The 23456-nt window shown below is 42.7% G+C and overlaps 3 protein-coding genes across 3 annotated transcripts; 2 read left to right on the top strand and 1 right to left on the bottom strand.

The window, feature by feature from the left end:
* Positions 1-290: 290 nt before the first annotated feature.
* LOC109481329 lies at positions 291-5187 on the top strand. Its single transcript, XM_019783862.1, has 5 exons — positions 291-489; positions 3255-3392; positions 3868-3968; positions 4166-4391; positions 4831-5187. Exons 1-5 carry the CDS (start codon positions 291-293, stop codon positions 4974-4976), a joined length of 810 nt encoding a protein of 269 aa, XP_019639421.1. The 3' UTR covers positions 4977-5187.
* A 12658-nt stretch (positions 5188-17845) lies between these two features.
* On the top strand, positions 17846-21919 carry LOC109481328 (neuropeptide FF receptor 2-like). The gene is made up of 7 exons (XM_019783861.1): positions 17846-18005; positions 18587-18730; positions 19085-19184; positions 19802-19938; positions 20358-20369; positions 20952-21111; positions 21589-21919. The coding sequence occupies exons 1-7, from the start codon at positions 17846-17848 to the stop codon at positions 21917-21919; spliced, it is 1044 nt and encodes a 347-aa protein (XP_019639420.1).
* Positions 21920-22466: 547 nt separating this feature from the next.
* On the bottom strand, positions 22467-23138 carry LOC109481327 (lysosome-associated membrane glycoprotein 1-like). Its single transcript, XM_019783860.1, has one exon. It carries the CDS (start codon positions 23136-23138, stop codon positions 22467-22469), a length of 672 nt encoding a protein of 223 aa, XP_019639419.1.
* Between the last annotated feature and the right edge of the window lie 318 nt (positions 23139-23456).

The following is a 23456-nucleotide window of genomic DNA, read 5'->3' as shown; positions in this document are numbered from 1 at the left end:
GGGAATCCCATTCGTAATCCAGTCGCGAAGGGTTAGATGGGAAGGGGGAATAATGTTTAGTAATCCAGCATCGGAAGGGTTACTCAAAAGGGGGATCCCATTACAAAACACAGTATAAAAGGGTGGAAAGCACTGTGTGCTCAACGTAGTAACTGGTACTTCCCTTCAACGTGTGCTCTACTGCGCAACTCATGCAATAACTTCTTGGGTGGAATTCCCCCACTGCATTATTTACTATAACGCCGTTGTCGGAAGGGTCGTCGTGATACGTTGACCGCAACAATTTGATCATGCAAGCCCACAGCAACTTCGGAAGCGTCGTCTGCCTTTTGTGTGTCATTCCAGCAGTGCTGTCTCGTTCGGTGAGGCACAGGCTGGAATGTAGGTCGGACGAGTACTACAGCCGCGCCACACACCACTGTGAGGCGTGTAAGGACCTCTGTCATCCTCAAAGGGACACGCTTGGGCAGTGCAGCGAGCTTTGTCCTGGTAGGTGTACATAACTTTACATTCTTTAGAATAAGAGAACTTTAGATTCCTTAGCATAAGATAAAAGAGAATTTTAAATTCCTTAGAATAAGAGGCATGGCCTTGTAGCTGCGCTTTTGTGCGATCCATCGTGTACATGTGCAGAAAAAAGGGCGATGACATACAACATAGTTATTGCCATGGCAACGACGCTCGCCCTTTCTACTGAGTGGTTTACGCCCAAACACCGCTACTTTTGGTAGCTTTGTGCTTTTGCAGGCTGAAACAAGCTGGCTGGCAGACGATTACTGAATACCTGAGGGAATTTTTCTCTTTTGTGTAGAACATACATGTGTGCTAGATCATGTTTATAAAACACCTAGTATTTATCAAATTCAGGGGGGTAAAAAAGGGAATTAGCCTCCTTGCCAACATGTAAAAAGTATATGTTTCGTACACGTTTGGGCCAGTTAACCGAAAATCCATACCTTTAAAAGGTCATGAAAGTTCGTCCTTTAGGTCGTCCTTTAATTTACCACCTGTTGACGTCATCTTTAACCGGAAGTGACTAACGGGTTATACCACTCATCTGCAGAGGGGTGGACCGGAAATACAGGAAGGGTAGAAGGGCGGTGGGTACTTTCCAGCCGATATGTGCAGTACGCATGTCTGTCATTGATCTTTAGCCTAACGTCAATAACAATCTTGTCACTGATCGTTTGAGGTATGCAAAACAACGCCCTAGACAAATAGGGTGAACTCGTGATACTTTGATCACGTTGGCGGCTCATTTTGGTCACGCGATCAGGCTAGGGCCAAGTAGCACGTCGGCAAAACGTACTGCGCCCGCGTAAAACTCGGATTTTTCACGGTTTTCGTTGGATGTTTAGTCAACGCTGCATCAGAATTCTGCCTGTTGCAGACTATACATAACATTTGGAAACTACAAACGGGATGTTAAAAGCCTTCTATACGCGAATACGACCTAATATGAGACATTATACCTAGGTGCTATACACAATACAGGATTCTGTTCTGCTGACGTGCTGGACCAAGTCACACAGAGATACGGTAATGATAAACATGGGCAAGTCTAAACTGGTGCAACGTTTAAGAAGTTCTCGTAAGACACCATTAAGTTTTCCAAGGCGCCTGTAATTTGAAATAGCGATTGGGTTGTAGAACATTTTGAATTCCTTGATAATTGAAACATCATCCTCAACACCATCACGCACCTAATGAATTTGGTTATATTTTGTTTGTGTTAATATGTGTGACTGCCGGGACGTGTTGTTGCTATGTCAATATGGGAACAAAAGAACGTTGGCAGCTCTCCAAGCTGTGGCAAACAGGTGCCGCGTTACGTGACACCATAGGCGTACCTGATGCCTAACTTCCCCTTTTTGCTCCGCCCATGGAAACTGTCGACTTTGCAACAGGGTCGGTGCCCCAATATGTCTGTTTTTCAATCCTTCAGGGCCTACACACTGTCAAATTTCGGCGGAATTTGTTGATCGCCCGAAGATAACCGAATTCTCCAAGTCGCCAAATCGCGTATTTTTGCCTGAAAGGACCATCAGGGGTTTTTCTAGAAAAATTTGGCATGAGGGAGCAGTATCATGGCGAGGGAGCGAAGCGACCGAGGTGGGGTTGGTGTGGAAGGGGGTACTCCCCCTTCCAGCATGTGAAGCCTTTGAAAATTTGAAGTTGAAATGGGACATTTTGAGGCTACTTGAGGGGGGAAATTTGAACTCTTAACCTCAGTATACCTTTCCCAAATTTCTATTCATGCATTGCATATTTCAAGTACAATCAACAGTACACACACAATCTGCAAATCACCCTTTATACACTTACACAATTAGTGATCAATGTTACTAGTAGCTCCAGATGACAACATTGGGTTTGCCACAAGCTGAAACCTTTAATCCCATGGCACAATTGCAACACATTCATCCAAGCTGCTACAAACTCAGGTCTCATGTTTCACTTCAGAGCCTGTTCTATAGTATGCAAATGAAGGAGGTCTAGCTACATGTCTTGAGCAAGTTCTCAATGAACATTGTTTATTCCATTCAAACTTTTACTACTAGAGCTAAATTTTCAAGTTTGTGGTAAGATTTTGGAATTTTTATGAGAGTAACATAGTTTGTAATGCTAGAATGTATTGTTATGTGGTGTTGTTTTTGTATTTTTACTGGAAAAAGATGATTTTGAAAAAGACTTAGGCTTCAATCTGAAAATTGATATGAGGGCGCTGGTTTGTTACATGAGGGCGCAGCGCCCTTGTTCCCCTGTTCAGAAAAACCCCTGACCATCTTCCTTGTTTAGATATCACGGGGCTCTTTGGTCTACCAACTTGGCGGATCCCTATTATAAGAAAATGTACAGTGATCGAGAGGACACTGATCGTTTTGCTGTGAAGAATGTCATTAACTTAGAGCTCGCAGAACGTACGTGCCGCCGCACACTATAAACAAGAGTTCCACGATCTAATACCTTCGCCAAATGAAGTTAACCCTTCCGGTTGACGAATTATACAATTTTAATCATTGATTTTGCAAATAAGAGCCTCATTTGCATGATTACATCAGTTGATCATATTCTTCACCCGATGACAGCCTTATCTTAACAAAAAATGCTATTCTAGCACTTCCTCATACATTATGCAAATGAATTCATAATTTGAATAAATTATCTTTATTGATGTTTTTGAGGCAACTTCGGGCAATTAATTGACCAATTTTTTATCATCATCATAAAGTATAATTTCTTTCCGTCCCCAGCCTACCAACCCCCCACAGCAGTGGTGATATCTCTTCATGGTGACGACGAAAATGAGCCGACGACCTCTCCTGGAACAACGATTCATCCAGTGACACCAACACAGGAGCTGAACCGACATCACGAGGAAGACAAACAAGGTTAGTGCAGTTTACACACATGGATTACGTTCAGACCAGAACACAACACAACACAACACAACACAACACAACACAACACAACAAACAAGGTTAGTGCACATATGGATTACGTTCAGACCAGAACACAACAAACAGGTCTGGCGACTTCACAACATATATGTGCTGGAACAGTTGACAGAAGGTCCAGGAAGGCAAAACTGTTTTACCAATCGTCCTCACCCGAAGAACCAACTTAGAGAGACAGTCTCTGAACAAAACCGCGTTCTTGTGGTCTTCTAAATTATTCGCTGAACGTCAGTTCAAATTAGCGAGATTACTTGCAGTATTTTGCGATACTGGCGAGACACGTGGCACATTCACATTCCTCTCATCACGCATAGTCACGTTTAGCATAGTTTGTCAAGTATGTAATGCAACGTTTTTGACCAACTGATCTCATATGAAGCTTGAAATATCTATATTCATTTTGATGCAGAAGAGTCCATCTTCTGGAGGTATGGGACAGTGGCCGGGGTCTCTGTTAATCTCTGCATCACAGTGATATTGGCCTTCGTTGTCCATCAACAGCAAAGGGAGGTAGGCAGTGGTTGGTTACTTTTATTTGCTGTGAACCAAAATACATTTTAACCAAAGATCAGAAGTAGATTCTGAGTCACTTATGATTTTGTTTCATTTCCGCAAATCATCTTCCCGTGTTCACATAAGAAAGAAGGACCGAGCTTATAAAAAATTAAGAGGAAAAAAATCATTTTCATTTATAACATAACTTGCAGATACGGAAGTTGTGGAGGCTTCAAAGCTTAAGCCCACTCCAGCACCAGGTACAGATCCAGCCTCCCCGTGGACTACCCAACAACCCACCACAGCTGCAGGTTGTGCCTGTACCGCCCTTGGGAAGGACTGCGCCTGTATTCCCAGGCAGTATGGATTCCCGGCGGCAAGCTCGAGAGGAGGAGCCGCTACTGGCACAGGCAATGCAACCTAGCCTGAATCAGAGAGGTAGGTTTCTCACTTGCCTCTATCTATAACAACAATCAGAAATTTCAGATTTCCCGGATAATTTTTTTTCTAACAAGAAAGGTAACATATGCAAAGCAAATGCATAATGTTTACCTTCACAATTGGTCTGCTCTGTTCAATCTTACTCAAACAAATGCATATATATGGTGACAACAGCCTAAATCCCTCCTGCTATAAAATTGCAGCATGATGTAACCCACGACTAGTTGCCATGGTGACAGACGTCTGGTTCAGGTCATTGAGTTTACTGGTTTGGAGAAGGAGAGAAAACATAGCAAAAACCACATGTTTTCCTTGGGTAAATACAGTGACTGTCAAGTTCACAGAGAAAGTGTTTTGGGTTTTGGTGACGTTCAAATTCAAAGACCTTTGACAAGTGTTTGAAGATTTTGAACGATGATTTCTTTTTCCCGTACAGATGGTTCTACCGACGTCCCAACCGCCCCGTCCAACCGTGTTCCCATCTACACCACGGACACCAAGCCGCACACCACCAGCGACCACACCGACCTTCTACGGCAGGATCAGTCCGCCACGCGGACTCCATTTGAAACGGAGATCTAAATTGTATATCCTAAGGCCTCACTGATATGTTTGTATAACGTTAGATGCACCCCAAAACTGTCGTGAGCGTTCGAAAGAAGAAAAAAAGTTGGGCAAAAAAAGTTGCCTTCATTAGAAAATGTAAGTGGTCAAAAAGGTTAAACAAACTGGGCTGTTACAAACTGGCAGGGCTGTTTCGATTAACGAAAAATCGATGTTTTATATCAATAGTATACGCAAATAGTTCCCATTTTAATTTTTTTTTCAACTTTTCTATCGTACTTTTCGCTTTTCGTCACATTTCCAAACCCGGACGGGATTGGAAATGTGACCTCAGCATAACATGATAAAATCAGTGTGGCCTAACCCCGTTTTGTTTTCACGTTGTAGATCGATGGGCCATACCGTTGGAACTGTTGCCATAATGCATTAATGCTGTCGAATTTAAGGTTTTTACATTAATATGTATATAAGGGGTAATTTACACTAGTACTGACTGTACACACACTTGTTACGGGTAGAGAAGCATGGTATTGACATGGTTTCGTTTGAAAACTATGGAGCATATGAATATGTGGTTTCAAACATTAGACAACAAACCTAATTTTTTAAACTGGTGGAGTGGTAATATTTAATGTTTTGTAGACAAGTAGCTTTTGATATTTTCCAGTATAACGGCCTCCAAGATCAATGTTTATTTTGTCGTAGAACTGACGGTTGCCTTAGACTCCTTATACCATGACTGTATCTCGAATTTATGTTTGCAGTAGATGATGATCATACACCAGCAAAAGTTGATGGCAATATTCCAAATATCCCGATCTGGTGCCCTTGGGAAAGGCACTTCACACGACTTTCCTCTCTTAGTAAATGGGTCTGTCATGTATTTGTCCCCTGTGTTGGTGGCGGCATTAATATAAGTTGAAGAAACTTGAGTGTGTCGTCACCACGTCTGGTGATTAAATGTTGGAATAAATAAAAAAAAAATATTCCAAAGCGTGCTCTGAAGGAAGTGTAGAGTATTGATTACACTGGAGAATTGGTGTATTGAAGGCTTTGTTTGTGAAATTCAGTCCTCATCCAGACACGGACTATCCAACATGATACAAAAAAGCAGATCTAGACTTGGCCATTAGATCAAACCTCCTTGCTTTTTGTTTACGTATGCGCAGAACTTACGGTACGTAGAAGTAAGCAATTTGTAATATGAAAAAGCGATGCATATATATATTGTAGCATACGGCATTTTCATATGTCTAATACCTTTTTCTGATAGCTTTTGCTACTTAAACTATGTACTATAGGCGAAGAAATTTAAATAGTTTGGCAAATGTAAGGGAATACTGTATGTCCAAAAGGTGTGAAGAAAATATCTTGTGTGCATAGTCATGTTGATTGAACAGGATATTAATTGTTTATAGATACACCTGTGCAACAGGCCAAACGTCCGGATCATGTAACGTGTAAGGTTGCCTAACATTGCGACCTGAGTTTCACAGTTACAAGAAAGCTGGTACTAAGTATTCTTAGCAGTATTTAGTACCTTTGGAAAGTCTTTAATCGACATCAATAAAAAAAGTACCTTCATGTAAAGCTGTAATGAATTGGATGCCTCAAATATTCTTTTCACTGTAATTGAACAAGTACCCACTATATAGATTCTTCCTTTCTTTCTAGATAATAAAGATACCAGAAATCCTTCAGCAAAGCATCAAAATTTTAATCGAATAAAATGCCTCATACATCTAAGCTCTCTAGAATATCCCGACATGATGTATAATGACTATTCCACAGACAATGCTTAACAACCGAGTATATGTAGTTAATTACATACCACCAAACATAGATGCTTACAAATGATACCTGAATCTAGTTATTGGGAAGGTACATCTTGATATCTTGTTACTCCACAGCAAAAATCTAGAACTAACGTTATGTATAGTAAAGCACAGTAAATGATGCCGTCCACACTACATTCCTGGAACAGCCATTGCTGATCTTCACAAGAGAAAAATGTTGACAATATACACAGCCACACATATACAGATGCTAAGAATAGATTGGTTGACTGTATTGTAAGCTAACACAGGTACAATACTAGTATGTGTGTCAAATACAGATACTACAGTTGGTCACACATGAAAATATGTAGCATATAAAAGTCCACGAATACAAAATACACATCAAGGCACCTCAAACTCATCTAGACAGTTACTGAATGTTTATAAAATTCAAATCACACAGCTAACCATCACACTGACACCAATTACTTGATACAGTAACAGTCAGGTTCAAGACTTGAGAGTTGAGATGATTACTTCAGTAACTATTGCATAGTCCAAATCCAAGTTGGAGTATTTTCGTCGCCTGGACATCAATCAAATGTTTTTTAATCAATCCAATTCATAAAAACGTGGACTTTGAAGCCAACGGCTGAATTACGCCCAGTTGTACATCCAAACTCGTTACACATTTATTTACACAGGCATTAACACAAATATCCACATCATTATTCATAAAGTCTTTGACATACTGTGTCTAAGGCAAACAATGACTGTTCAAGAGATAGATCGTACATGGGACGCTACTCTGTTTGTACCGCTCCGTTCTACATTTGGTAAGAGTCAGTTTATTACTGGAACAAGTGGTGCGCGCGGTGGTGGTGCCTCTCCTGGGCGGTAGCCAGTGCTGGACACCATGTTGATGCTAAGAGGTGTTTAGGGGTCCTTGGATAATTTGTATCGTTCTCTGGTGGGTGTAGTTCTAGATCTGTCCATGATTGTTAGATGGCAGGCCAAGGCTCCCCGGGGGTTACCCAACCTTACGGGTCAGGATACCCCAGCTACCTTGTAGACAGACCATCTCTCTTTGATAATGTTCACGGATTCAACCTGCTTTCTCTGGGCAGTCTTCCTTGAAGTGTCCTATTCCGTGACAGTCGACACAGATGGCATCAGCATCTCCATGTGCGAAGTCGCATCCGTCTCCATTGGCGCATATGCCCTCCTTGGCATAGTAGTAGCACATCGTAGTCTTATAACCTTGAGGAAACTCCCCTCTGATCTGTTGCGCTTCACTGAAGAATTGCATTTCAGCATCAGAGTGTGCATAGTTACAGTCGAGACCATGCATGCAGTTGAATTTGTATTGGCATTGGTTCACCATAAATGGCCATGGCTCCTCAAAATCGCCTTCATTCCCCAAACTGTCGTCATATTCAATGTCATCTCTAAACGCAGAGAAAAGCAGCGTTTCTTGCGCGTTAAGTTTTAGATCAGGACTGTGCTGGATTTTTGCTAGTAAGTCTACTAGCACGTTACTGTCGAGCGGCCAGATGTAAAATACCACAACTACTAGCTTGTCATTAGTACTTGGTAGAGAAGCTCCGTGGTACCAGAAGGGATACCGGCATTCCTCATCCATTTTCTTCCTCCACTGCCGTAGATCATCAACCACTTGCCATTGTGGGTTGACCAGCACGACGGCAGTTTTACAAAGTAAATTGAAATCAGTACTTTTATTAACGTTAAAACGGTAGTTGATAAATGCTATCTTATCAAAATAATAATCAAGTGTAGCTGTGATCATGTGGCCTGGCATTTCGCTTGCTCTGACTTTAAAGTCTCCTGCCAAGCCACCCTTCCACATCTTTACCTCCACATTCCATTGTGGTCTGGCCAATACCTTCTCCACAGCCGGCATAATGTCGGCATCTCCAGTGATGATAATGACTGTGTTGCCTTTCTGGAGATTGTCCTTGTCACACACTAGCTCCACGATGTCAGCAACAATCTGAGTGTCAACTTTCTTCTCTTTCCCCGTTATTTCGCTCCTCTTGTGTTTGATGACCTCCCATTCTTTGCTGTCGATCTTGGCCTTGACCGAGTCTTGAGGTGGAGGCTTAGAGCCGTATAGAGTGCCCTTGATGACGGGACGCCCGGCCCGGACAACAGTCTCCAGCTCACCAATGTCGACTCTGACGCGTGGGTCCTCCTCCGTCTCAATGCCGCTCAGACGCGCAGCCAGCTTCTTTGCCTCAATCCAAATGTTGGAATCATCTACAAAGATCCACACACCTCCGCCATTGTGTGGTCCAGATGATGATGCCTGAAGGAGATTAAATAATCGCCAATTTACACCCATATCTTAAATGATACTTGGGGTCGTGTGGCGTAGTGGCAGAGTGGGCGACTCGGAGTCGAGAGGTCCCGGGTTCGAGTCCTAACATGCCACCGACCTTGTGCCCTTGGGAAAGGCACTGAACACGACTTTCCTCACTTCGTTCAGGTGAAAATGAGTATTGTCCTGTCATGTATTTGTCTCCTGTGTTGGTGGCGGCATTAATATAAGTTGAAAAAAACTTGAGTGTGCCGTCACCACGTATGGTGATTACATGTTGGAATAAAAAAAATGATGCTTACCTTTACGGATGGCGTATTTCTTTGATTATGAGACTACGGTCCTCACTTGTTCTCATTCGCAGTTAAGGAGATGTAATCCACCCATAATACTAATCTTGGGTTATGCTGCTACAGCACATCCAAACATCAAAAAGTATCTCAAACATAACCTTCTACAAGTATACTTACAGCTCCTCCAGAAGCCATCGTTGTTAGCTATCTCTCCCTCAAATTGAAACGTGAAATGTTGGATGTGTGCTGCGGTCTAAACAGACGCAGTGGCCTTCAGAGTGTCAATCTAGAAATGGTGAAGAAGGAAAACCCTTAAGTCCCCAACTCACTTAGAAAACCCGACCCGTCCGTGCCATATCTTTGCTTAGTCGAAAATGAAAGCAAAAATTCCTTCACTGTCTGCTGTCTCAACACATACACATGTCCTCAAAACTGTCTCGATGTGCTTCCATCTCTTAGGAAAACGTCTGTACAATCGAAACGGTTAAAATTCTTACCTTCTGACTTTTGGGTGGGGGGACGGCGGCACCGCGCAGGTGGTACTCAGTCTTCAAAATGGTGGCCCCACGTCGCACAGGCGAGTTAACTAGTTGAGCCTCGTTATTCGTAATCCGAAGGCCTCGTCTTTCTCAGGTTCACGTCGGATGCTAGCCTTTGAGATCAAACTTTTATGCAAGATTTTTATGTCCAGCCAACGCGGGCGCATTCACCCTGCCAATACCAGAACATCGCCTGGAAGTAGAAAATATAAGACTGAATCAACTGCTTTTTGGCTCCGCCCAACGACTAAGTAATTAAGCAGAGACTACTTTGAACCTGAGGCATTCTATTCACCTGCGTCAATGCCTCGACCCGAAATAGTCATTGCACTTAGCAACAAAGAACGGTTATGTTTGAATAGGACAGTGTCACCAAATTAACGCAAACATGCGTGTGTTTTTCGTCTACACCTACCTAATATGTAACTATAAATCAAAACCTCATTGAGTTGCGCCGAAATGAATCGAAGAAAAATTTACAACAAGCAATGCGCATGGTTGCCTAACTGTGCGACCCTAGTTTCACACAAAGTTACGTATGCTCATATGCTCAATATTAAAAGAAAGCCACTTACTAGTGACGAGGTATTTCAGCAGTGGCTACTTTATTTCATGACGTTCGTCTACCATGACATCACATCATTAATACATTCATGTTCATATTCAATGAATAATGAGGAATTGCAACATTAGACAGCATCTCTCTTCGACACATGAATAGAAAAGTATCAAATGTCGTACCAGGAACATGTATCCTTATTGTTGATTTTCGATACAACAACTAATGTTACTACTGTAGGTCTACAATTTTTATAATACTACATTACATATCTCATTTTACACATTGCTATTTTGCTATTTGTAATTATGAGTGTATTGGCAAGAAGAAGACCCTGATGAAACCCTACCATTGCATCCTTGTACGATTAAAGTGATCCAATATTAAAACATAAGCAGCACAATTCTACTGACCGACCTACGATGACTATATCCAAGTCTATCATCTACTATACCAGAATAACTCTTGTATCCTATGCTTACCATAGGATTTGGAAATAACATTCCACCCAGCTATGTAGACGCTTGCGTTACCTGTCTGGTATGTTGTTTGCTTTTCAGGGGAATCCCCAAACCTATGACTACCTCGTGATGTATGACGTGCCCTTTAAATACAATGGTTTCAACAGGTAACGTTACATTGTATGTATTCTTTACGGTATGAAATTGAAACATCATATGACTTTGTGTAAACATTGTGAGACCGACAAGCGGAAAGAAGGCTAAGTTTTTGTTGCCACTTGTGTGTGTGTGCGTGTCTGTGTTTAAAATGGTAATGAAGTGGGGGAGCGGGGGGATAAGCAATCTATACGTTTACCCCAATCTATACGTTCATCCACAACAGGCGATGCATGAAGACATCCTGAACCACGGCGCATACTCCATCGTCTCAAGAGACGAAAGGATGCCAACAACAACGTTTACCCTATAATATGAGGTTGATTCAGATTCAAGTACTGAGTTAGACCATGGAAGAATTGTTTCTCAGTGTCTAAGCGGAAGGTGTGGGCTCTGGAATTAGTCTGTCATTCAGGCTAAAGTGAGCATCGAGTTAAGAACAAAGTCAAAGAAGGCGTTTTCCGTGAACATCAGATCCCATCTAACCCTGAAACAACACACAACCCTGACACATGGCCCATGTCAATCGTCTTGCTTCATGTACAGTATGAAACATGTACATGTAAGAAAACAGTCTACTGAGGAAGACCAGAGTGACTGGGTGAGAGAACGTTATTGTGTTGGATCAAACGTTTTAACTTTAAACATGTAAGAAAACAGTTACTATAAGTACTCGTTGCATGAGAATCATTAGTATATAGATCTGTTTTCTTGTGTATCTCATTACTTAGATGCCTTATTACATAGACATCAATGTACAATTACTTAGACATCAATGTCTCTGACGTCACGTTCCAAGAGTAGACGGGTCCATTCCGTGAACAAGGTTGATGGAGTCAACCGAAAATTTGGGGTAAGTCCCAATTCTGTATCTAGTGTTGGAAGTTAAAGTTCAGTCTTTATTTCATAATGATTTGTACCAACACAGATGAACTTTCATGCTACATCAATGTACCTGTTTATATCACAGCTAGTTAGGTTCATTCCCCGATGATGGCGGAGGCTCTTGTCAAAGGTAAAGATAAGGACATCAGAAGCTCTTTGTCGGCATTGTACAACAGTCATGCCGAAAATCGAATACACAAGATCGTTTACATCAAGATTTGGCAAGAGAGAGCAAAAATATCATCGTAGGAGGGAGGTAGAGGAAAATGAAACGATTTGTAAGCCTGCTTTCCCTAATTACAGAATTGAATAGAAATGTTTTTTTTTATTCGCAAAAACTTAGTTATCAGGAACCGATGTTTCGATGACCGTCTGTCATCTTCATCAGGGCAATTGTGAGTGATCTACTAGTGCACTGGAGCTAGGTGTTACTGCTAACACCTGCTTAAACTGAAAATAAACAAAGATACAAACACCTAGCTTCAATGCACAGTGTCATTGCTAACATCTTACTTCAGTGCACAGTGAATCAGTCACAACTGCTCTAATGAAGATGACAGACGGTCATCATCGAAACGTCAGATCTTGCTATCAAACAAACGGTTGTGAATAAAGAACCTTTGATATTCAATCGTACACCAATCTGATAAAATCATTCACTGATAAATTAATTACCGGTTTCTTCTGACCCAATCAGAGTGTATTCTAGCCTGGGGTTGCATCTCACGTTGCTAGGCATGATTTTCACTTCTCTTGACTCAAATTTCACAAATAGCCCACCCCCACTGGGACCCTCCGGCGCTCTTCGGAGGTACTTAGTTGGCGTAGTTACTGCGCAGGAAACGCGGAAGTGGGTCTGCATGGGGGGATCTTGACAACGCTTTGGGATTTTTAGGAGAGTCGGCAACGCTTAACGGTAAATTTTAGGAGAGTCGACAACGCTTAACGGTAAATTTTAGGAGAGTCGGCAACGCTTAACGGTAAATTTTAGGAGAGTCGGCAACGCTTAACGGTAAATTTTAGGAGAGTCGACAACGCTTAACGGTAAATTCAGGAAAGTCGGCAACGCTTAACTGTGAATTTTAGGAGAGTCGACAACGCTTAATGGTAAATTCAGGAAGGCTGACAACGCTGAAAGGCTGATAACGTTGTTCTTGGGTAAGGCTTTGGAGAAAATACTTTTTTTATTGTTCTCTGTATTCATATGGTCTCTGGCAAAACTAGTATGCTGGACGTGTTATTGTGATTTTGGGGCAATTTGGCGTTCGACTACGATATACGAAGGCTTTTCAATAACGTCTAATGATGAATTCAGGATAACAAATAACGCGCTAATTATATAGTTCTATTATATAATTCTATTCATATAAGTGGAATTTCAGCCACTAATTTCGCATTCACGAATACAATTTCTTGACAACGCTATTCAAGCGGCCACCTACGATTAACGGTGAATTAAAACGGCTCACTCCGCCTCACAGAAACTGACATACAGACCCTCGTGAGAGATTCTATTATAGTCATAAACACAAGAAGACACGCTTCCAGAAAGATCTAGACCAGACAACAAGCAAGAAAGGATCTCACTGGGAACGTAAGGAGCATCTCTTAAGAGCCGGTCACAAAACGGCGCAAACTGTGGGTATATTTGGGATAGTGGTGCACGTGGCCAGCGAAAGCTGTGTTGTTACGGAAAAAGGCTGGACTGGAACATTGCCAGTGGTTGATCAAAATCGAACGGCGATCCACGGCGAATGCGGCCGCATCGTTAACGCTAGAGCTGAAGTAGACTTCCACACATTGCATCCAAGCTAGACCAGGACAGCCCAAGATTTTGTTGGAGACTTCGACAGATTTTCAACGTTTGCCAGCGAAAAGCATTTGGTAAGTCTTTATTTCTATTCATTTATTCATTGATCTTAAAACAGTTGGGTAGTACCTTCAGTTTAGAGCAACTGATTTCCGAGGAACCCCAACAAAACAAGTTACAAAGGTAATAATAGGCATAAATTTAATGTTTTTTAAATGTTTTTCCTCTGTTTAAAGAGCAGGAATTGACCAAAACTGCACTGTTGAACCATATTTAAAGGTACCAATATACGTATGGTATGTTTTAGCCAGGTTGACCGTTTGGGCACCATACATGTACTAGGTACTCTTTGTTAACAACTTTTCTCCAAACCTTCTCTGTTTTCTACTATAATTCTACATTCTTAAAACCATGTAAAAGTACGTGGATGATGATCTATTAAAATAGAAATAGGGATATCTTGCCAAGACGGTTATGTTCTCGTGCCATTTGTAGGTTTGTGTGTTTGCTTGTTTGTTTGTTACTTCTTAGTACTCATTTTACATGAATCAGTGAGCACATTGGTGTTCAGTGCCTTTTCCAAGTGCACAACAGTGCGGCCTGCTATGCACCAGGATTCGAACCCAAAACCTTCAGATTCTGAGTCAACAACCTTAAGCACAAGACCGACTTGTCGCCGAACCCTGACGTAATTGAAATACTCAGATGTCTTACGTCCCATCCGAAAAGCTAGAGCACCTGAGGTAACAGGTGTCAAGTACCTTCCCCAGGACACAACAGTGGGGCCTGCTATGCACCAGGATTTGAACCCAGAACCTTCAGATTCTGAGTCAATAACTCTAACCAGAAGACCACCTTGCTAATTACGTCCTAGCACTCATTGTTACCAGAGCGGCGAAATGCATGTAGGCGTCAAGCGCATTTCCTACGGGCACAACACTGGGACCTGTCAGTAATTTGAACCCAGAACCTTTAGATTCTCAGTCAATAACCTTTGCCACAAGACCGCCTTGTCTCCGTACCTTGACGTCATTGAAATACTCAGATGTCCTATCCGAAAGGCTAGAGCACCTGAGGTAACAGGTGTCAAGTACCTTTCCCAAGCTTAAGGACACAACAGTGAGGCTTGCTATGCACCAAGCTTCAGATTCTCAGTCAATAACCTTTGTCACAAGACGTCGTCTCCTTACCCTGACGTAATTGACGTCCACAGATGTAGGCCTTCTCTGTTTTCGCCTGACGTGCAAGCTTTTTGCTCTCGGCGGTGGAAAACTACGTGAAGTCGCGGTTACCATGATGCTTTAAAGCTGGTGGAACTATCCCTTTGATCATGAAGCAACATGTGTCCATGGCACAGGTCTTTAATCTCATATTGCATGAAAGGCCGGAGTTTACCACATATGGCGACTGATATATTCCGATGATAAAGACAGATAATTAGATATGGAGACAGATTCGTGATATGTCAGGGTTACCTGAAGAAGAGAAACAACAGTGGAGAAACGTGAGTGCATGTTGCCTTGGATAAATAAAATGAAATGTCAATATGCTTGCATCGTGCTCTGTGTGTTTGGTTCATACTTCATAATTATGTAGGCCAATTTTACACAACTCTCAATTGTATACATTCACACAGCATACAGGTATTGTCATTTTGTTAACGAGTTGCTATTCTAACTATCATAATTAGAGTGTCGTCACTGTTATCTGAAAAGTAGTTTTACAATTGACATTGTTGTTATTCTATCGAGGGACATTCTCATAGTCCCAACGCAACACGCAGCAGTTATCATAAATTTATTCCCATCTATAATAATGGTCCCTTAATGCCTGATCTCTGCCATTTCAGCTACCAGTGTAAAAAAAAAACAACAACTGAAAACGACGTGGGAGTTGAGCCATCGGGAAGGTAGCTCCAAGCCTGACTACATCCGGCCTCCAATAGCCACCCAACGATCAGACTCCAGGTAAGAACAAGCTGGTGTGTTATGCCGAAGGGCTGTACTCTCCAAGCAGATGTTGTGGGGAAATGATCGTTAGCTTTTTAGATATGGCCTTTTTTTTGTGGTCACTAATCCCGTCGGTGGCCGGCGACCTTCTCTGGCTAATGGATACTGCCTGGCCAATTTGATACTGTGTTTTTGCAACCGAAAGGGATCTGCTTGGAGATTAGGAGGGCGATACAGATACAGAAGAAGAAGTCAAATAAGCCCCTGACGTACAGCGAGGATGTAAAAAAAAACAAATCAACAACTGAAAAACAACTTAATCTGGAAGGTGCCTCCAAGCCTGACTACGTCCTGCTTCCAATAGCCACCCACTGGTCAGACGTCAGGTAAGATGAAGCTGGTGCGTTATGCCAAAGGGATAAACAGATACAGAGGAGGAAGCCCAACCAGCCCCTTACAGTGTGGCAGTGTGTACTTAGTCTCCTGTGCAGGCTCCGGGGCGGGTGGGAATTTTTTATAGCGTTTTGTAGAGTTTTTTAACGCGTTATTTTAATAGCCGGCCATCCTACAACCAGCCGCTGAGAGAAGGTCCCATTCCACCGGTCAGACCCCAGGTAAGATGAAGCTGGTGCGTTATGCCGAAGGGCTATACAGATACAGAAGAGGAAATCAAATCGGCCCCTGACAGCGAGGAAGTGAAAAAAACAAATCAACAAGTGTAAAAAAAACAAATCAACAACTGAAAAACAACTTAATAATCTTGAAAAACAAATTAATCAGGAAGGTAGCTCCTAGCCTGACTACATCCTGCTTCCAATAGCCACCCACTGGTCAGGCCTCAGGTAAGAGGAAGCTGGTGCGTTAAGGGCAATACAGATACAGAGGAGGCACCTGACAGTGTGGCAGTTTATACCACAGTCTGTGGGAGGAGGCCCAAATCAACCCCTAACAGTGTGACAGTTTGCACCTAGTCTCATGTGCAGGCTCCGGGGCGGGTGGGAATTTTGAAACAGCGTCTTGTAGAGTTTTTAACGCGTTATTTTAATAGCCGGCCATCCTACGACCAGCCGCCGAGAGAAGGTTCGGGCTATACAGATACAGAGGAGGAAATCAAATCGGCCCCTGACAGCGAGGAGGTGAAAAAACAAATAACAAGTGTAAAAAAGAATCAACAACTGAAAAACAACTTAATCTGGAAGGTAGCTCCTAGCCTGACTACATCCTGCTTTCAATAGCCACCCACTGGTCAGACGTCAGGTAAGATGAAGCTGGTGTGTTATGCCGAAGGGCTGTACAGATACAGATATAGCTACAGAAGAGGAAATCATATCAGCCACTGGCAGCGAGAAAGTGTAAAAAAACAAGTCAACAGGTGTAAAAAAAATCAACAACTGAAAAACAACTTAATTTGGAAGGTAGCTCCTAGCCTGACTACATCCGGCTTCCAATAACCACCCACTGGTAAGATGAAGCTGGTGCGTTACGCCGAAGGGCTATACAGATACAGAGGAGGACGTCCAATTAGCCCCTGACAGCGAGACAGTGTGTATCAGCGAGAACTTAATTGTGTATAGTAAGCTACAGCAGGAGTCTCTCGGTGTTAGGAGAAACAGCCTCGGGTTAGTTTTTCTGCGCATAAAAACAAATCATTTTGTTTATATGCAGGAGCAACCTAGGAGACACCAGAAACAGCCATGTTTAATCGAGCTAGGGGTTCTCTTAATTGGAATTACTTACTTCAACACAAATACTGACCATTAAAATACACATGATTGTCACATGCACATACGTATATAAGATCAAAAAAGAAAAGAAGAAAGCAGATCATATTATATGCATACGAAAACAAGGAAATCCAACGGATAACTAAGTACATGTAACTGATAAAATGAAAATCACATCTAACGGAAATCATTTCAGGTAAGTAGGAATAACAAACATTATAACACACATACATAAGTAAATAAGATCAAAAAGAAAGACAAAAAAGCAAATCATTATACATTCACAGGAAAATAAGGAAACCCAACAGATAAATAACTAATTTATGAAATAATACAATGAAATGCCAATCAAATCTAACAGAAATCATTTCTGATATAGACAAGGTAGACCAAACATGGCGATTGAAACCAGCGGAAACATCTCAAACGTCTCAGACGACTTCAACCACACCTGGAACGAAGAACAGTTCATCTACGACAAGCATAAGCAGAGTGCGGCTGTCATCGCAGTTTTCGCCCTGGCCTATCTCTCTATCTTCCTGCTGTGTGTTGTCGGTACGTATACCTATTCCCCTATTTCATACACTTTTCTACAGTACTTAAAAGTGTGGATATGTAAATATTGTACATTTGGAAAATGTAGCAGCGACACCTGTGCTGCAGTGCAATGTGAACCAGTCAGAATTGTCCTGAGGAAGGTGACAGACGGTCACCGAAACATCGGCTGAATAAAAGACTTGGTTGTGTAAAAAGAGTCTCTTTACTCAGCGTCTTACCAACATGATGAAACTATTCACGGATGTACTTAGCCAAGTGTTGCAAAAATGTGCAATAAAGGTCTTCATTCATAAGGTCTTGATTCATTCATTCATTCATACTCAGTGTACGTTGGAAAATTCATATTTGAATCACTACAAAAGCGACACCATATTGTAAATAGCTGATATATTCCCTGAATTACAGAATGTAATAATACTCTTCCTAAGAAAACACAATAGATTAGCTTTAGTATCATTATGGACTAGCTCGTTAGAATTATATTTTAGTATTAGTTTATGTATGTACCATTGTTGTTTCTTTGCCATACATTGTACCAGCTACAATTGTTGAGCAATAAAGTTGATTTGATTTATAAGGTAACGTGCTAGTGCTACTGGTGGTGGCGCTAAACAGGAACATGCGGACGGTGACCAACTTCTTCCTGGCTAACCTAGCAGCGGCGGACCTTCTGGTGGGGGTGTTCTGTCTACCGTTCAGCCTGGCGGATAGCATCTTGATGAGTACGTTGTTTGTTTGTTTATTTGTTTATCGTACAGCATCATGACAAGTAAGTTTCAGTCTTCATGCATAGCCGTGCATTTGATTAGTGCAAAGCCGATTGACCGCTTCTACGTTCTAGGCACTGAGCAAGGTGTCAAACCAAACAAAGATCACTGTAACATGTTTTTGTAAGGCCCCATTCCCACTAGGGCCGAATTGATTCGCTTTGATCCGGCTTCGATACGGCTTGAAGACGAATTAATTCGGCTGGATCCTGACAATTTTATCCTAGTGGAAATGGGGCCTAATTGACCTTAAAATATTTCATATTCAGGTGCCTGTTTGTCTGACATGTTCCGTATTCCTGTTCGCAGGCTGGGCGTTCGGTGACGTCATGTGCAAGACGTTTCTGACCGTGCAGGTGTTGTCTGTGTCGGCCTCCGTCTTCACACTCATCGCCATAGCTGTGGACAGGTGAGGACCCTGGCACTCATAGCCGAGTATGGCTAAATAGACAGATAGACACATAGCCGCATATGGCCGGTTGGGCACATAGACACATAGCCGCATATGGCCGGTTGGGCACATAGACACATAGCCGCATATGGCCGGTTGGGCACATAGACACATAACCGAATATGGCCAGTTGGATACATAGACACATAGCCGCATATGGCCAGTTGGATACATAGACACATAGCCGCATATGGCCAGTTGGATACATAGACACATAGCCGCATATGGCCAGTTGGATACATAGACACATAGCCGCATATGGCCAGCTGGACACATAGACACATAGCCGAATATGGCCAGTTGGAGGCATTAGACACATAGAAACATACACACCTTCTTCAAGTCCTTGTTGACACCAAGCACAGTTGGGGCATCATCACGAATAACGACTAACCAAGAATTGAGCTCGAGGTGTTCAAATCCTCCCAGAGGTATTTTCCAAGATCTATCGTAGAGTGGAACTCGTTGCCACCAAGTCCTTGCTGCCACCGTTGGGGCATAATGACAAGAAAGTTTTAAACAACTTCTAGGTTAGGACACACCAAACTTACTCACATGTTCCCCCTTCCCTTTAGATACTACGCAGTTGTCCTCCCCACCGCCTCGGGTGTGACCATGGCGAGGATGCGGTACATCCTGCTCAGCGTCTGGGTCCTGGCGGCGGCGACATGCGTGCCTCAGGGACTGGTCCTAACCAGCACTACATACCCAGGTTGGTAGAAGGCATTATGTAGGTTTAATCTGTAATTTCCAACACAAGGAATTGGACTTACCTAAATGTACGACTGCACAACTCCAGTCTTTGTGTCAAGTTGGACCTGCAAGTGGTGCAATACTTGGCTAAATTACAACATACAATTCCATGCAATATATTCTGAAAACAAAAACAATCCAGATCCAGATTACTTCATCATAAATAATTTCATCAGTTGGTGAATGATTAAATGGCAAAGTTCTTGTTCTTGTTTACCAAGAGCTTATCAGATTTTTCGATGAACGTCTGCCATCATAACTGCCCTGATGAAGATGACAGACAGTCACCAAAACATCGACTCTTGTTAAGCAAGTGGTTGTAGAGAACTTTGATATTCTCTGCAGCTGATTTCTTGTTAGACATAGAACCAGAAAGAGAAATAAACATTTGTATCCTCAAGTGTGTACAGGTCGGACGGCAAGGAATAAACACGGCCCGAGGACGGATCACTGGGGTACTCCCGACCTGACACTCAACATGTCAGAAAAATGTTGACGTGTTAATATACCTATGAGCACAATATTACACTCAATGATGTCCATCAACAACGACAGCTTGGCGGCGATCGTTCAAGAAGTTGGCAATCCATGCTAGAGTTTGTCCGTTGTAGATCAGTAAGCTATGATTGATTGGAACGTTCGAATTGATGTTACATTTTTGGGGAAATAAACCGTGTTGCATTATTCTGTACGTATCGCCAGGTGTGTACACGTCTGACGGCCAGGAGGTGACGGCCTGTGAGGAGGTGTGGCCGGGACAGCCTCACCGGGCCGGGTACGTGCTGGGCCTGTTGGCCACCAGTTACCTAGAAACTACTGTTCTATGTGTATCGCCAGGAGTGTACACGTCAGACGGCCAGGAGGTGACGGCCTGTGAAGAGGTGTGGCCTGGACAGCCTCACCGGGCCGGGTACGTGCTGGGCCTGTTCGCCACCAGTTACCTAGTAACTACTGTTCTATGTGTATCGCCAGGTGTGTACACGTCAGACGGGCAGGTGGTGACCGCCTGTGAAGAGGTGTGGCCGGGTCAGCCTCACCGGGCCGGGTACGTGCTGGGCCTGTTCGCCACCAGCTACGTCCTGCCTCTCGCCGTCATCGCAGCCATGTACGTACGGATCAGCATGCGGATCTGGTACAGGCCTAATCCTGGAGCAAACCAGCCCAGCTCTTCAACACTGCAAGGTATCTTCATCTAGTTGTTCTCAAACGTATTGAAAGTTTTAAACTTTAATATCAATTAACAATAATATTGCAAGTTCCTGCCCGTAAGCTTATTGCAAGTAACATGAAAATAAAGGATGGACAACAGGATGGGTAATAATATAGTAGTATGTGACTACTCTAACTAATAAACACTAAATTGTAAATTATTATTTTGGTTTGACTTCTTTTTCTGAGACAGTGGAAGACGAATGATCTAATTCCAGTATGACCTTTGATTTCACTTGGATTTATGTTTACTTTCTACTATGTTTCAATCATGCGACTTCTTTACTGGTGTCATATGGGATGGGCGACAATGTCGCAAGACACAAGAATAACACACATTCATTCATGTATCCATTCATTCATTCTATCTCTAAGGTACGGAGCCAGTCGTGACGTACAACACCCAAGTCGACGCCGTCACCATCCACCTGCCCACCCCTGCACAGAGCCAGGCCTTGCAGAAGAAACTGCACGTCATCAGGATGCTGCTGGTTGTGGTTGTGGTGTTCGCGCTGTCCTGGCTTCCCCTGCATGTCTTCACTATTGTCTCTCTCTTTGCTGACTTAACGGACGACACGATAGTCGTTCTGTATCACTATGTTTTCCCTATAGTACAGTGTATGGCGTTTCTCAACTGTGGGATCAACCCCATCATATACGGGTATTATAATAAGAACCTCAGGAAGGGATTCTATCAGCTTGTCAGATCATCATCTTCATCATCAACATGAATCCAAACTGTATCTATATCTGTATAGCCGGTATAAAAGCACTTCGGCGTAACACACCAGCTTTTTGCCATGTATCAGACAACAGCATCATGATAGAACTTGGAAGAAGAACTTTATTGCACAACAATTGTACGTGTTAATGGTCTTGATTTGTCAGTGGCTACAGTGTAGTAAGTAATAGTTAAGCAGGCTTATATTAAGTCAGATGATTTTAAGATTTCAAAACACAGGATAGTTCAGACAATGTACGTACACCACGGTGAAAATGTAACTTGTAAAGAAAGGAAAATACACATAGACCTGTTTTGGTTCAATAAAAATGTTAAGAACATGAAGTGTTGAATATCTGAATTTTTTTTTTAGATCGTTTAGACAACTGATGTCTTGAACTGTACTCCTACCTAGTAATCATCATCAATTTATAATTTTATTTATTTATACAGGGTTAGCATATCGCCAATGGCGCTTTTCAATTCTCCCTGTGACATACATAACACAATAAAAGGTAACTTAAGTACAATCAAAGGGTAGTTATAAACGGAACAGACTAATAAACACTAGAATAACGCCTATTATTTGCTCTGATTTTCCTCACGACAATGTACGAGATGAGCACGAGTGCGACCATCGCGGTAAGAACAACCCCGATCACAATCGGTACAGTAGTGTTCTTCTCTAAGTCCTCCTGACATTCCTCGGCCGTCGAAAACTGTCCGGACTTGACCCCGAACGGTTGGACCTGAACCTGACTGGCGAGGATGCTCACATTTTCGGTAACGGTGATGTTTACGTCGGATTTACACATGTAAGACTTGTCGGCGGTGGTGGAGAAGATATTCAGCGTGGTGTTTGAGACTTGTCTACGGGTGTTTGGGTTCTTAGTCCCGGGGAAGATTGAGGGAAGCTCGGTGTACGAAATGTCGAACTGGGACAAGTGGAAGTGATCGTTAGCTCTGACGAAGTCAAACGTCACGCTGAAGATGTCGTCATGGAAAGTCAAGGTCAAATTGGAGCGGTCAGGACCACAGGAGCCTGTAGCGTTTGCAGTTGTCGGTAAGTTCAAAATGGCGGCACCAGTTTCGCTCTCAACTTTCGCGTAGATGATTTTGAACTGCAGGCCCATATCAGCCATCAGACAGACGTGACCTTCTGTGTCCTTGACCTCGTAATGACCTTGAGGTGGTTCTGGAGGTGGCGTCAGAGGTCGAGGGGTCGTCATAATAGTTGTGAGGTTCTTGACCGGGACTGTAGTTGGTTTGGCGGTGGACACATTGCCTATGGGCAGGGTAGTAGCTGAAGTAGTGGTATGTAGGATAGTAGTAACCTCGCCAATAGGCATTGCAGTTGCAGTAATACTAGTAGATGGGATGGTAGTGATGTTGCCAATAGGCATTACGGTTGCAGTAGCAGTGGTACTAGTAGATGGTATAGTAGTAACGTTGCCAATAGGAATTGTAGTTACAGTTACAGTAGTACTAGTAAAGGGGATGGTAGTCCCGTTGCCAATAGGCATTGCGGTAGCAGCAGTAGTAGTAGT

The sequence above is a fragment of the Branchiostoma belcheri genome, unplaced genomic scaffold (genome assembly GCF_001625305.1).
Source record: "Branchiostoma belcheri isolate BF01 breed outbred unplaced genomic scaffold, Haploidv18h27 scaffold55, whole genome shotgun sequence".
Taxonomy (NCBI): domain Eukaryota; kingdom Metazoa; phylum Chordata; class Leptocardii; order Amphioxiformes; family Branchiostomatidae; genus Branchiostoma; species Branchiostoma belcheri.
Note: the sequence above shows the minus strand (reverse complement) of the source record. Positions and strands in the feature narration are given on the sequence as shown.

Bases quoted from the DNA above. Each gene is read 5' to 3' on its own strand.
- LOC109481329 (XM_019783862.1), top strand. From the start codon at position 291: ATGCAAGCCCACAGCAACTTCGGAAGCGTCGTCTGCCTTTTGTGTGTC. The intron at 490-3,254 runs GTAGGTGTACAT...TTCCGTCCCCAG, and splicing joins GTGCAGCGAGCTTTGTCCTG to CCTACCAACCCCCCACAGCA. The intron at 3,393-3,867 runs GTTAGTGCAGTT...ATTTTGATGCAG, and splicing joins TCACGAGGAAGACAAACAAG to AAGAGTCCATCTTCTGGAGG.
- LOC109481328 (XM_019783861.1), top strand. From the start codon at position 17,846: ATGGCGATTGAAACCAGCGGAAACATCTCAAACGTCTCAGACGACTTC. The intron at 18,006-18,586 runs GTACGTATACCT...TTGATTTATAAG, and splicing joins CTTCCTGCTGTGTGTTGTCG to GTAACGTGCTAGTGCTACTG. The intron at 19,185-19,801 runs GTGAGGACCCTG...CCTTCCCTTTAG, and splicing joins ATCGCCATAGCTGTGGACAG to ATACTACGCAGTTGTCCTCC.
- LOC109481327 (XM_019783860.1), bottom strand. From the start codon at position 23,138: ATGACGACCCCTCGACCTCTGACGCCACCTCCAGAACCACCTCAAGGT.